General features: G+C 39.2%; 1 protein-coding gene across 3 annotated transcripts in view; it reads left to right on the plus strand.

Annotated features, from left to right (window-relative positions):
• Positions 1–1,605: 1,605 nt before the first annotated feature.
• Positions 1,606–15,295, plus strand: part of LOC113040009 (nuclear receptor subfamily 5 group A member 2-like) — a 55,574-nt gene continuing 41,884 nt past the window's right edge. The window contains exons 1-4 of one of the 3 annotated variants that reach the window (XM_026198188.1): positions 1,606–1,832; positions 5,836–5,954; positions 7,836–7,977; positions 12,678–13,369. In XM_026198188.1, the coding sequence (XP_026053973.1) occupies positions 5,850–5,954; positions 7,836–7,977; positions 12,678–13,369 (939 nt within the window). In that variant the 5' untranslated portion in view covers positions 1,606–1,832; positions 5,836–5,849. Of the gene's footprint in view, positions 1,833–3,637; positions 3,657–5,397; positions 5,500–5,835; positions 5,955–7,835; positions 7,978–12,677; positions 13,370–15,295 lie in introns of those variants that run through there. The other 2 variants (XM_026198187.1, XM_026198189.1) reach the window with 2 other exon arrangements.

Consider the following 15,295-nt stretch of genomic DNA (forward strand, 5'->3'; position numbering starts at 1 on the left):
TACAAAGAGGAATTACAATTTTTGCAAGCCACCACAATAATTTTAGTAGATATAAACATGTCTCTTGGCGTGTACACGAGTTGAATAGATTACTGAGCGTGGCTGGCAGTCAGAGCTCAGGATCGCGCTTTCATTAGCTCCTGAAGCCCTCTCTCCTCCACGATTGAAACCTTGACCCCAGCCTGCTACATTTAACCATGTTTTATTCTGCAGTAAAGACCTCTGTTTAGTGCAGGGGTCCATCCAGCATCGTAAAACATGACTGAAGGAGGAAAAGAAGGAGCGGGGACAGGGGTTAAGTTGACAAATCCCCTCGGCTTTGAGCCCTCGGCGGGCCGCTAATCTCTCTGGTAAGCAAAGAGCTCTCAGGTACCCCTTGTGTTATCAGCGCACGTCCACTTATGGTAGTCAAGATGGCCTCACTCTGTTGTCTTCTCCCTTGTAGCTGCTGTGGGCCAGTGACACGAGGGTCATTAGGTCCCCGCGCTTCAGTCAACAACCCTGTGTTTGCCAAGCCACTTGTCCCGAGACTCTTTATCTTTCGTCGCCAAATTTAGATGGCATTGTTGCCCCTCACCTTGCATGAAATTGCTCTTTTGTGTGGAGCGCTGTAGATCAAGTGAAAGAGAGAGGAACAGAAAGACAGAATAATTAAATAATTGAACATTTCAATCTGTCTAAAAAGATCTCTCTCCTCTCTCTCTTTCTCTCTCTCTCTCTCTCTCTCTCTCTCTCTCTATATATATATATATATACATACACACAATATATATAAAATTAATTATAAGCCTTTGTACAATCATCTATAGGATAGATAGATAGATAGATAGATAGATAGATAGATAGATAGATAGATAGATAGATAGATAGATAGATTTTTATAAATGTTTATATTATTAATTATTTTATACTAACCTATTATTTGCATATAATATAATATAATATAATATAATATAATATAATATAATATAATATAATATAATATAATATAATATAATATAATATAATATAATATTGTTTGCCCGTAGGCCCAAATTTGTAAATTGCAATAAATAAATGAAATACATTCAGGACTCTGTACAAACACACCTATAGTATAAACCATATGTATTTGGATTTTTTTTTGCATTTGCATTGATATGCATCTGTAGATGACGTCCTGTGTGTCAGTGCTCCCTGGAACATCTCCAGGTAAATCAAAATGTCTTATTCCTCTGAGCACGCATGTCCATCCTGATGCTCACACGTCCCATAAAACCATCTCACTCCGTGTGCTAGTGTTTGGTAGAAACAGTTCAAAGTTTGCGGCCCGGTATCTACCTGTTGTGTTCTTTTGATCTGGTGTTTTACCACCTGTCTTTATTTCCATTCAGTCATTGCCGTGGACGGCGCTTCGAACTCTCTTGTCCACCGGTTAATCATTCCTTCAGTACTATCTGTCCGCTTTGGCTTATCTATCTGTGTGTCACTTTATAACTGGCTGTTATCAATCGGCCTAACTCCACGTGATCTAGGCAAACCTATCAACCTCAGAAGTTTTGAATATCGTTGAGTAGCTGAGATATGACTGCAGGTTTAGTGCAGGTCATGGGGGGGGGGGCATGAGGGGTGAGTGGTGTGTGTGTGTGAAAGTCAAGGGAGAGATGTCAGGCACCCGCTTTCCTCAAAAACACCTCACTTTTCTTCATGCTTACTGAGGAAGCTTCAAAAGTTTGAAAGAATGGGAATGTGTGGGATGTAGTTGCTCTGGTGGATCACCTGGGGTTTTGGTTCTACAGTGTCCACGAGTTTTGAGAGAGAACTGGGACAACGTGACTCCAGTAAAGACTTGGGTAAGTGGTTTACCTTCCACCTGTTTGCTCTGATTAAAAACTGCATTATTCTTTAGTCCTCGTTGTAATATTCAACAGACTTGAACAGAATATGAGCAGTGTGCGTCTAGTTGTTTATATATTGTAGAGAAAGATTATGGCCAGATGTGGAGCGCTGGCCCGTTGACGATTGATGATTGATTTTTTTTTTTTTTTTTGTCTATTCTGAACGTGTTTATTACTGGCTTTATCGCCTTCATGGGCTATTAAAACTTTATTTTGTTTTTAAACCAGAATGCAGTGCGTTTTATATCAAGTGGAATGACATAAAACAGTATTTTAGGCTTTTATTGCGCTGTTTTGTTACTGATAAACTGGCTGAGGAGCGGAAAAGTAGCGGATTGTATTAGGCTAATGGTAATTTGTAACAATTTGAAAATTATTATTCGTAGCCTATTATTATAGAAATCCTTTAATATTAACTACATAACATAAATGGAAAATATTTAACATTAGCCTACATAAATATATTTAGATTTTCATGAAATGTTTGAAATATAAAGGTAATAATGTCCAGGTTAAGGGAAGGAAACTAATAAACGTGTTTTTAATCCTGTAACAATGTGTGTGGATTCGGAGTGATTTTCTTCCATATGGATGAAAATATTGCGTCTATATGTGCCAGCTGTTTTCGTTATTTGTTGCCGACGTTTGTTGTCACATTTACAGGTTTTGTCTAACGGGTTTTTATGATTTCATTACACTTTATTACTACCATCATATCATCAAGCACAACTCACATTTAGGCAATGTGCATTAAAGAGCATTTCATCGAGAGATTCCTTAGCCCACATCTTTTTTTTCTCTACCCACAGTAGGATTTTTGTAGGCTAGAAATAATTTTACATTTAAATATAATTAACATTAAAAATATAAAGTGACAAAATATTTTGGTATGTTCAAAATTATTTGATTTATAATATATATAGAATAGCCTAAAACAAATTTCCACTGTGCACCTTTAACACACAACACAAGGCAATTCCTAATTTCATTCCTTTTTTTTTTTTGCTCTCTTTTTCTATTAATTCAACTCTAAAACCCCATAGAGCATTTGAAGAGCATGTTGATGCCACAAATTAGCAATTAAATCACAAATAAATTTCAAACATCAATTTTAGAGTAAGTCTTGTGTCATTTTCACCCTCCCTACTCAGATATATTTTTCTAATCCACACAAACACTTTACCCTCCGGTATATCACCACATACCTCCCGGTGCTCCCGTTAACGGCGCTGCGTGTCTCGTAATGTTCAATTAGTTTAGTTTGTCGGCATTTGCCAGCGCGAGCGAAGGCGCTGATTCTCTGACTCGATTCTGATTGGACAAACGCGTGACGCTGACGCAGCGAACGCAGCGCTGATTGGCTGACGCGGTATCAGCGCGGCGTAAACAAAGCAGCGAGGACCCGCTTGAACTTCACAGATAGAGAGACGCAGAGCGCGCGAAGGAGGGGCTCGCGCGAAGTTCCTGACAGCTCGCGCACTACGGTTTAAAGAGCAGCATCTCCTACTCGATGCAAAGACCACCCTAATGAACGTACACCGCGTGTGAACAACTCCTAAACGAAGGGCAGGCGTCTTGTAGGTGCACAAACACACGGGATTTGTTTCGGACATTTGGACGGTGTTTTTGAGAGTCTCTGGTGTTCCTCGCGCGCAGGCGGAGCGGCGCGAGCTCATCTTCGGCTCAGCTGAGCTGTCATGCTGCCTAAAGTCGATTCAGAATCTCTAGGACTCGCTCGATCGCATGGGGAACAGGGGCATATGCATAGAAACATGCAAGGTAAGCGTCATACGTGTCGGAGTAACTTACCGCTCGCTTTCATTCATGCACGCAATATCAAACCTCTCATTGTCAGATTTTTAACACTCAGTCACCTTTTATGAGCACCGCATGCCACAGATATAACTTACACTCGTTCTGTCACTGACATTTGAAGAATGAGAAAATAATTTCCCTCAAAAGGACCTAACGTTAAACAGAAGTTTAGGATTGCAAACTAAATATTTGCGTCTACTTTTACTATTACTGACTCGCGCTTCAACATGCAATGGGGTGGCCGCGTGAAGATACATTATTAAACGAAGTGCAATAGCAGAGCGTGAATTATTTTGAGCTGAGTGAACTCTTATAAACTCAACATGATCTGCAACACCTGCCAGTGAATTTGGTCTTAGTATATACAACAGAAGGGGGAAACGAAACCACAATAATGACTATGACAGAGCGCAGCTTTACGCCAAACATAGGATAAATCTGCTGGTCCAGAAAATAGTTAAGCCGACATGAGCTGCACACTTTTAAATAAAGGTTCCAGCCAGTACAAAACTGATTTAGAAAACCATATGTGTGCTGGATAAAATCTGAAGAACCGACTCAAAATAGGATGTAACTTTTTAATATCAGAGGAAGCATAGAGCAGCTCCATGACAAATGGTTAGGCTACTGATAAAAATACGATGTTTTGTGATTTTTTGTAAAAAAAAAAAAAAAATGTTTATTTTTAAAAGAACGTACATTAATGTCGTAGAAATCAAATTCTACGCAATCTCCACGCATTGCGAGCATTTATTATAATCGAAGACTATATTTATATTGAAGGGAGAAGCATAGATAGATTCCAAATCATACACGAGAAAAAATTCTATGTAAGAGAACTTCAGCTCGTGGAATCTTGAATAGTTCGGTTCGAGCTTTTTTTTTAGATAAAAATAAATAAAAATAAAACTCAGAATGTCTTTTTAAATTTTAATATTTAAATTTACATGTATTCTATCTATTTTGCGCTGCTCGAGCACACGTCATAAAAGAATTACAAGCCGTTATAAATAACGATTATTTGTTTCAAATCAAGCAACAGCATTTTTTAGTCAAATTTAACATGTATATAACAGAATTATCGACGAACTGAGAAACCTTCAGAAATAATGCTCTTTGAATTATTATATTACAATGATACAAAAAAAAGTGAGCATTTTTAAAACACTTGTTGCGTTCTGTTAAAAAAAAAGAGAGAGAGAGAGAGAGAGGCTACATTTTGCACAAATAATAACCTAACTATGTGAACATTAGAATAATGAGTAGGCTAATAATAAACGAAAATCCGAGCATGTTATATTTTTTTAGCTTAACGTTTTGTTTCACAATAGATTTATCTGTTTCTTTTTTCCTATGGAACACAAATCCTTTTTTTCTCGAAATTCGATGGTTCTAATTAGAACTCTCAAACGGCATCACTTCATCAGTGTTAATGCTAATTAAAAGACGAAGATGAATGAAAAAAAAAAAAAAACATAATTTACAGAGAAAAGATTTGTCTCAAATATAGGCTACAGAAGACACATGCCACGGTGTATGATTTGTTTTGCTAGCGCGCAATACTCGTGAATTTACATATTTGGCTTACAATCGCCTCGTGGCTAAACGTTCCACTCCAGCGCGAGACAGCAGCCTCTCTCGCGCTCCCACACCAATTTACGAGCCATCATGAATATTAACCAGATCGAAACTGAAGTTTTGCCCTGTCTGCGACCATCCTCCGCACCCGACTTCCCAGAGACCCAGACCTGCATATACTTCCAGAGAATCCACTCTTAAGGCTAGGATTTTGTAAAGCTCCCAACTGGTGATTCCTCGACTTTTGTTATAGGCTTGTTTGCAAAACTGCAGGGCGTGCAGGCTACACGTATAAGGCATTGAAGAGACAGTTAACATAAACGTACACGCTTAAAAATAAAGATTGTTGAATTGTTACTCAAAGAATCGTTCAGGAACCCTTTGGTTTGGTTTGGTTTTGAGCTTTTCTGTATGGTTGTTCAGAGATTTAAACAGGTCTTGGTGTTCTTCAGTTGAGTGTCACATAAAAAATATTCTCATATAACATCACACTGTCAAACCATTTTTTTTTAATCTTAAACAATGTAATGTAAATTGTTACTCATATTTTGATTGTGATTTTCAGCCCCACAGTTTAAAATGATGGACTACTCCTACGACGAAGACTTAGACGAAATGTGTCCAGTGTGCGGAGACAAGGTGTCCGGATATCACTACGGGTTGCTGACCTGTGAGAGCTGTAAGGTGCGTAACATCAGCTGTTTTTAACCTCTCAACTGGTGGGTCGTGACCTAAAATTGGGTCTCAGGTCTGTCCTGATGATTAGCCCAAAATGCCACTAACTATATAATTATGGCCTGTTAGAGTAGAAAATAAATAGCATGATCTGTTTTTAAAAGAATGTAGATTGTTGTTGACCTCATAGGCTGTGCATCCACTCAAGTGGTATTTTGGAGAAAATTAATCCACCAATTGGCAAAATGTATAGGTTGCATGATGGCATTCTTGAAAAACATATAATAATCAGATTTTAAGGCCATATATATATATATATTATATTATATTATATTGTAAGGTAAGGTCCTGGGTTAACACTTGACATCCAAAACCGTTTAAGAACATCAAATCTAATATGCTCCACTTAATTTTTTTTTTCTTTTATCAAATCAAATTCATGTGCACTCGTGGAGTTGTTTGTGTTCTCCTTACTTTGTGTTAGTAAATGAAGAAATGACTGTTTTTGTCAATGTACAACTGGAATCTACGGTGTGTTTATTTCTGGAAACCGTCAGAGGTTTTGGAGTTTAGTCACACATGATAGTTCGTAAACCAAATGGACAGTTTCGAAAATCCAGTGTCTTTGTCTCTCTCTCTCTCTCTCTCTCTCTCTCTCTCACACACACACACACACACACTGACTCTCATTGTTTTTCCCCCCAAAGGGTGTATATGGTGGTGATTTTCTTCTCGAATTGTTAACAGATCTCTGTAACACAACATGAGGAGAAAATGATTTGCCGTTTAAAACCTCCGTTTTGAGTTTTGACGATATTTAAATATCAATGTTACACTTTAAATGTCTTTTAACATTCTGCTTAAGAATTTGAATGTGCTACAGGCAACCAGCATTTGCTGTTTCGTATATATATTTCATTTCAGTTTGGACTTGTTTTAATGATATAGTCTACATTCAAGGTTAAGCACTTTATGAACTCCGTGTTACGGTTGTGTGTAAGTGTGTGAGTGTGTGTCTGTGTGTTATTTGAGTTCTGGCCAGTATTGATCCTTTTAGTTTTAAATGGGCCGGTCTCCCTACGGTGTTGATCAAGAATAAGTTAATACCGTTCCTCGTTTGATTCTCTCCTGCCCTGAAAATTAATTCTGAACAGTTGCAGGTGGAATCTTGTAATCCTACGGCTGTAAATTATGGATATAATTTATTGGATTTTTTTTTTTTTTCAGGTGCTTTTTTTTGGCCTCTGCTGTATGAATAATAGGATCCGAGAAGTTCAACGGGATTTTTTTAGAAGAAATTTTAATATCCGTACACCCCTGTTTGGATGTTCAATTAAAAAACGGAACACAATTTGTTAAAAGTAAACTCCAACTTTCAGTCCAAATGCCTCTGGTCATAACTGCTTTTAGAGGGGCTCACAGAAACACGTTAAACATGTCGTAATAGTATGTCACAACGCTAAAAGCGGATCTTTATATTAGCGAGGATATCAAGCGGGTCACCTAAAGTGATCGGGTGGTTATTTCGTCCACTCTCTAGTCAGCTTCTCCCATTTCTCAATCTGTTTCTCTCCAGCCTGCGTTTCTGTTTGTTCATGTCAAGTGTGCGTGTGGGTGCACATGTCAGTTTTTTGTGTGGGTGTGTGTGTTTGTGTTTATCCAAGTGAGCGTCGACTGCTGAGGGAGCGTTTCTCTGCCCGTGGCTCTACTTTTATATGTGTCTACTTGTGTGGCAGTGTGTGTAACACCTCTTTTTTTTTCTGTGTGTATGGATACAAGTGTTTATTTTTTTTTTTCTTGTATGTGTGTGTGGGTTGTCTGTGGCTGAATAGCACATTAACAAACACCGGAGGTCAAAAGTTTGACATCTTCATTCACCTCACTCTGCAGGGCTTCTTCAAGCGCACGGTGCAGAACAACAAGCGCTACACATGTATAGAGAACCAGAGCTGTCAAATAGACAAGACCCAGCGGAAACGCTGCCCCTACTGTCGCTTCCAGAAGTGCCTCACTGTCGGCATGAAACTGGAGGGTAAGAAGTCTTTTTAGTTCATCTGTGCATTTCTTCTTGTTACCGAACACTGCTTTCGCTCTTTAAAGAGCATTTCTGTTATTGTTTACTCACCTGAATATCGCTCCAAACCCGTAGGACATTCATTCCTCTGTAGAACACAAAAGGAGACGTTTTGAAGAATGTTCAAGCTGCTCTTTTCCATGCAATAAAAGTGAACCACATCTGTCAAAATAAAAAGAAGAAAATGTTAGAAAATGATGGAAATATAAGTCATTATTTACTTTTTTAGACCTTGACAGCTTTTGTTGCTATTGTATGGAAACGCGCAGCGTCAACATTCCTCAAAACATCTCTTTTTAGGTTCCACTGAAAATACGTAAAACAACACAAAAACAACATTTTTGAGTGAACTATCCCTCCGGATACCATCTAAGAATTTTACACGCTTGCTACATGATTCTTTGCTCTTAGTATGTAGATCTACGACTGTTAATTGTTTAACTGCTGGAGGGCAGAAATTCTAGCGGTGTCGTTTTAAAGCTAGCTGGCTTTGATTTGCTGCCGCATGCTACCAACAGGATATGAGGCCCTCCAGCGCCCTGTCAGACCCGTCCAAAGAGATGAGCGCTCGCTAATACTCCCCACAGGCTTATTCTGATAGTTCGTATTGCCGAGGAAAGCTGCAGAGATGGAAAATGTTCACCAAAATGGTGTTTTGAATACAAACCACAGCAGTAAGTTTCATGCATATTGCTTGAAAACAGAATTACTGCTAAAGAAATTAGAATTATTTGTATGAAACATAAGTGTGTAATTTTGTCATAAAACTAATCGCAAGAATTTGATGTTGTTGCTGGCTTATTATTCAGTGGTCCCGAACCCCATGGATTTTAGTGCCTGCAATCCATCACTTATTTTGGCATTACATTGATGGCAACTTATAAAAATAAATAAAAATAATAATTACTGTATAGCTTACTTATTAGACAGGGCTCCAGGGTCCCATAAATTGTGATGATGAATCTGCAATCCATTACTTATGACAATTTTGTCTACTTTGGTGGCAATTTTAGTAAAAAAATATATTATAATATTAATAATATAGATAATGTATTAGGCTAAAGTTCCAGGCCCCATGAATTTTAATGATGAACATGCAACCCATCACAGAGTTAAGGATAATGTGAAGAATTTGAAGTAAAAAAAAAAAGCTAAAAAAAAAAACATTACATTAAATTATAATATTAAAGGACTTGCATTATTGATGGATTGCAGATTTAATTTTATCATAAAATCAGTGGCTTAATTTTATCATAAAAGGTGTGCAAATAATTTGAATTTATGGGATTTTTATATATTTATATATATATATATATATATATATATATATAATTTTTTTTTTTTTTTTTTTTTTTTTTTTTTTATAATAATATATAATGTTAACTACTGGTTTGGGGTCCCAGGCCCCATGAACTGTAGTGATAGATCTATCGGAAATAAATGCGTCAGTTTCAATCTTTTTTTGTGAGTATTATCAGAAGCTTTCAGCAAACAGATTTGAGCTCAACACTCACCATAACTGAACAAGCAGCAAAACAAAACATCCATATCAGTGTGACACAGACAAGTGGCCTTCCATGTCTCCGTGGAAGCTCTATTATCAATACAGATAAGGAAAGCCTGCTGTTTTAAAGTTCTGGAAAAAGCAGAACTCTTTCAGAGGAAGCCTGTGATTATCTTCTTTCATACAGTATATTAGTAGCTCAGTTACAGATTCCCAAAAAGAATACAGTCTTTTTTTACCTCTGTATAATCAGTTGGAGTTGAGGAAGTGAAAAGGAAGCTACATTACATAGACCGGCCCCGTGCGTTTATTCATTCCATTCGAGTCCAATGTTGTGCACAGCGGAGCGTAAAATAGTTTAGATTTCATCAAACGTCTGTTATCCATATTAAGGACCTTGATGAATCTGACACAGATCTTCCGTGGATATTCAAAACATGCTCAACGCTTTGCATTGCACACTTTGTCATTTTTGGGGGCTGATGCGCGTTTGCCGTCTCCCGGCCTCTGGTGGTGGCGGCAGCGGCAGAAAGCTGTCCCATTACTTATGCATAGGTATCATAGCTATTCATGTGTGCGCATGGAACGGCGCGCCTTCAGAGTAGAGCTCCGGAGGACATGACAAACTGTGTGTCAGGAGCCGGCCAGGGGAGGCATTCATATGCCTGTGATAGGACAGGGATTCTCACCCAAGCAACACTTAATATTCCTGTATATTAAACACACATAAATCAGACAATAAGCAGCGCTCGAATCTGCCCAGATGGGCCCCGTCTACACAGGCGCAGAACACGCACAAACAAACAACATCCATGGACGGCCAATTCAAGTAAATTAGATCAGGCAACTGCTTTTATTACCGAGGCGATTGCTTTCCGCAAGCCATTTGAGTAACTCACAAATTGGTTTTATAAGTCATGTACACACAGACCCAGGCTACAAACACATACAGAACAGATACAGTTTACATGGGGAAAAAACATGGCTGTGTTCAGAATAGAATACTAGCCTACTACATACTGAAGACTAGACAATAAATACAGTATACTAGCTAGTGAACTAGTGAAACAGTATGCATTATTCCAAAATAAACATTTCCAAAATCATGTTTAGTAATGTAAATTAAAGTTTGTTATTGATATTATTTCAAGCTTATTTGACACACTAGGAATCGAGAGTCAGGTTGAGGTCAAGATGTAAACTGTGCATATTGCAAAGTAGTGGAAGTAGTATGGTGGCATGCTATTTGAAACATAGCCAGAAATGCACCGAAGGGAATTCGTTGTATATAGAAAATGTGCATAGTATGCATACTACAGTATATACTGCAGCAGTAATAAGTGTAGGATTGGTAGTATACCATTTCAAACAAAGCCATAAATGCACATAATGTTATTTCATGCATACATGAAATGTGCATACTGTGCATGGTATACGCATGCATACTATATACTGCATTAGTAGTAATATGCTACATCAAACGGCCTTAAGTGCACAAGGTTATGCACAGACAGAAATGTGCATATTGTGCATTCTATATACTGCAACAACAGGAGTAATCCTGAAAAATTTGCATACTGTACATGGTATGCATACTATATACTTCAGCAATATTAGGACAAGTTTGATAGTCTGAGATTCTGAATACACCTAGAAATACACACACAAGGCAAATGCAGTAGGTGGTTCAGTGCATATAGACAAATTGCATGCCTAAGTATGCATACTGTATACTACATCTGGTATGTACTAAAACAATAGTACTACTACTAACACAGCCAGAAATGCTCACACGAAACCCCTAATTTCATGCCCAAAAATCTGTATGATATGCATGTAAATAACCTTTTTAATTAGACGCTGTGAGAAAAAAAAAATCTAATCAGAAGACAAAAAGGAAGAGGGGGATGGTGTCAGACAGAGTGTGTAAGCGTGCGTGCGCACGGATGGGGGCATGCATTCATGATCTGAGTTGCAGGTCTAATTGTGATTTCCCATAAGGGCCGACTATTAGTTTCCAGCTCATTAATTACCCTGTTGCTCAGGAATCATTAATAGTTAAACTTACCACAGTTTTTCTGATTGGATACATTTTTAACAACCACTTTAAGGGCCAAATCACTCACTCACACACACAGAAAAAAAAAAAATCTCCCACTAAGATGCTCGGGAATCATTTTTGAACGTTACGAGAGCTGTCAGCAGGATCGCAGTGGTAACACTTTACCTCCCTCTCTCGCTGGATCAATCAGATCACACACATAGTGACAACCACACACACACACAAACACTCACCGCTGTGACTAGGACCATTAAAATCGCTCCCAAGGCAGCTGTTGGACCGAGGGTTTTCTTTTAATTTTTTTAATTTTTTTAAGATCTACCATCGGTGAGATATTAGGGCCTAACGAGCGGCGGTCAAGTGGCGAACGCGTTTACCAACACATGCTTTATGCATATGCTGCTGTGTGTTTAACACGCTGCTGGAACCTCCAGCCATCCACCTGCCGACAATGTGGAGCATAAAAGAGAAATAATTAAGCATAAATAATTAACATGGGACCCAGCAGACGAAAGTGGAGTCTACGGCCCTGTGGCGGGGATCAGAGTCGCTTCCGGGCAATGGCGCTCTCTTCATTTATTTGCCATAATGATGATCTCGTCCGCTTGACTTTGTCTCGCTGCAGTTTAATATTGAATCATTAGCACAGTTTCTCTCTAAATTGTATCCTCTGGCTCGATTATGGGGAGTTTGCTCCAGGTCTGCTTTTGAAAATAACAGGTCACATGGGTAGCAACACAAACTAACACCACTTAATAAAAAATTCACACATGAAATCCATCTCTCTGGCCAAAATGCCTACTGTACGTTCAGGCCTTTCTTGAGAAGAGAATTTCTCTTGATAAATTGGAATTCCAGTTCTGCATCCTGTTCACTATCTAAATTCAAACTCAACCGAAATAAAGTAATATAATGTGTTTTTAAATCCTATTCTCAATTCTGTTCTGAATAACCCACAACCTGCAGGGAAAAGTCCTAACTTCTCCAAATCGGTTTGGTGAAACTAGTGTCACAGAAATTACACACTTTAGCTATTATTTAAGCTTTCATGAACTGATACCCGATTCATTTTGTGTTTTGCCTTTTTATAAGCTGTGAGGGCCGATCGAATGAGAGGAGGTCGCAACAAGTTCGGCCCCATGTACAAACGAGACCGGGCGCTCAAGCAACAGAAAAAAGCGCTGATCCGGGCCAATGGACTCAAGCTGGAGGCCATGACGCAAGTCATGCAAACTGTCCCAGCGGACCTCACCATTACCTCTGCCATTCAGAACATCCATTCAGCCTCCAAGGGGCTTCCACTGAGCCACCACCATCATCACCACCATCACCACCACCACAGCTCCTCCAGCGCAGGCCTGCCCCCTGCAGACTTTGACCGCAGTCCCTTCGTCACCTCGCCGGTCAGCATGGCCATGCCGCCGCACGCCGGAGGACTGCAGGGCTACCAGGCGTATGGCCACTTCCAGAGCCGCACCATCAAGTCAGAGTATCCCGACCCCTACACAAGCTCACCGGAGTCCCTCATGGGCTACCCGTACGTGGAAGCCTATCCGGGCGGATCGCCAGCCACCTTCCCTCACCTTGTGATGGAGCTGCTCAAGTGCGAGCCGGACGAGCCTCAGGTGCAAGCGAAGATCCTAGCGTACCTCCAGCAGGAGCAGGCCAGCCGGGGCAAGCACGAGAAACTCAACACTTTTGGCCTCATGTGCAAGATGGCCGACCAGACACTGTTCTCCATTGTAGAATGGGCCAGGAGCAGCATCTTCTTCCGGGAGCTGAAGGTACGTGATGCTTTCGTTGGTTTGGTGTTGGGCGGTAAAAGACTTCAAGTGATACAACAGGTTTTTTCGTTGAGTTGGGAATCAGTTGGGATGTCTGTTGGCGTAAAATTCAGTATAATTCTAGTAAAACTGCGAATTAAGTTTTTTACGAATAGTACTGAAAATATACTGACCCTCAGCCCGTCCATGATGTAGATGGGTTTGTTTCTGCATTTTATTCATCAGAACAGGTTTGGAGAATTTCAGCATTACATCACTTGCTCACCAATAGATGCACTGCAATGAATGGGTGCCGTCAGAATGAGAGTCCAAACAGCTGACTCACACGACTCCGGTCCATCATTTAACATCTTGGGAAGCAAAAAGCTGCACATTTGTAAGAAGCAGAGAATTCCATTGTTGGGCAAGTGAAGTAATGCTACATTTCTCAAAATCTGAACCGATGAAGAAACAAACATATCTAAGATCTCGGATGGCCTGAGGGGGAGTACATTCCTATGCTTTAACAACAGGTGGATCCTGATTGGATCCCAATAACAAAAATAAAAAAAAATATTCCAACGATGTAGTTCTTCTGTTTCGTCATAATTATAGTTATACTGTGGACTTTGCTATTCTCATAGAACAATTATTAAAACCATAGTAGCTTAAATAGGTGTGAACAGGCTTTTATGCATCAAGTACACTTAGAATAACAGAATAACGTGATGTTTTGATGAATCCCACTAATAATGTTTCCCAGCATACTTAACACAACAGTACACCATTAATATGAAAGAGACAGATGTTGCCATTTGACCTGACAGTTAATCAGTTCACAGTTTTCAAGGCTGTATGCGAAGACTTTTTTTTTTTTCGAGACAGCCTGAAAAATACATTATGTATTTGTGTGAGTATTTCAAATGATGTATTGACACAGTGATCTATAATTGACGGTTTACTACACCAGCCGAAGAGGCCAGTCAGATGTCGTTCATTTTTTATTTTTTCGCTTGTTTTAACTTTTTCTTTTTTTTTTCACAATACACATCTGTCTGACAGAAATATTGATGGGATTGTGAGGGTTTTAGTAACTCGTGCATGTCTGCCTCCGTGAAAGATTTTGGTCGTGAGCATGCTGTATTTTACCCGTCCATGACATGTTTTGATATGCCACTGGGAGATCTGACAGCACCCAATTCAAATCATTAATTTTGTGCTTTTAGAGCTACAGGCACCTTATTGTTTTCCTCATATCACGTTCAATAGCTCATGAGCTGTACTAGAATTCATTTATACTGATATTGACATACAGTTTTATCTGGATGCTGTATTTATTTCAGTGTATATCTCTATTTTGATATCTGGATATGCACATACATTTTTTTCCAACATATTTTGCTGGTCAGAAATGAATTATAATTCAGTTTTCATGTCTTTGTTATAAAACTGAATGTCACGCTTTCCCCAGTGCTCTTACTCATAGAGCTTTATTATCTGTTCTCGCTCTCTTTAGCTCAAGCATTGTATTCCCACTTTCGCGTGGATTAGCATTTGTGTTAGCTAATTGCTGTCTGTATCATTTACCTTTAATTGTGTTTGCACTTCACCTTTCGCCGCGGTGAAGTAGTTTCCCCCTTGATGTTACGACTACTTTCTCGCCCCGGCTAATTGTTTTACACAATAGTTGTTAAAAGAGACAAGGGTGTAGCTGTCGAATTTGACATTAGCAGTCGTAGCGTTGCGTTGAAGTTGTAATTAGTGCAGCTCTCATGTGCCCTCGCTAAATCGTACATTCGAAGCGCAAACCGCGGAAAAACCACAAACAAAAAAAGTAGCACTAGAAAGTCTGAACCCACTCCTGGCTCTAATTATCGAACACTCGTATGGCTGTTGTTACCCACGGAGCTTTGTGATGCTGATGGACGTTTATCCCACCTAACATTG

This window comes from Carassius auratus, chromosome 22 (genome assembly GCF_003368295.1).
Source record: "Carassius auratus strain Wakin chromosome 22, ASM336829v1, whole genome shotgun sequence".
NCBI lineage: Eukaryota > Metazoa > Chordata > Actinopteri > Cypriniformes > Cyprinidae > Carassius > Carassius auratus.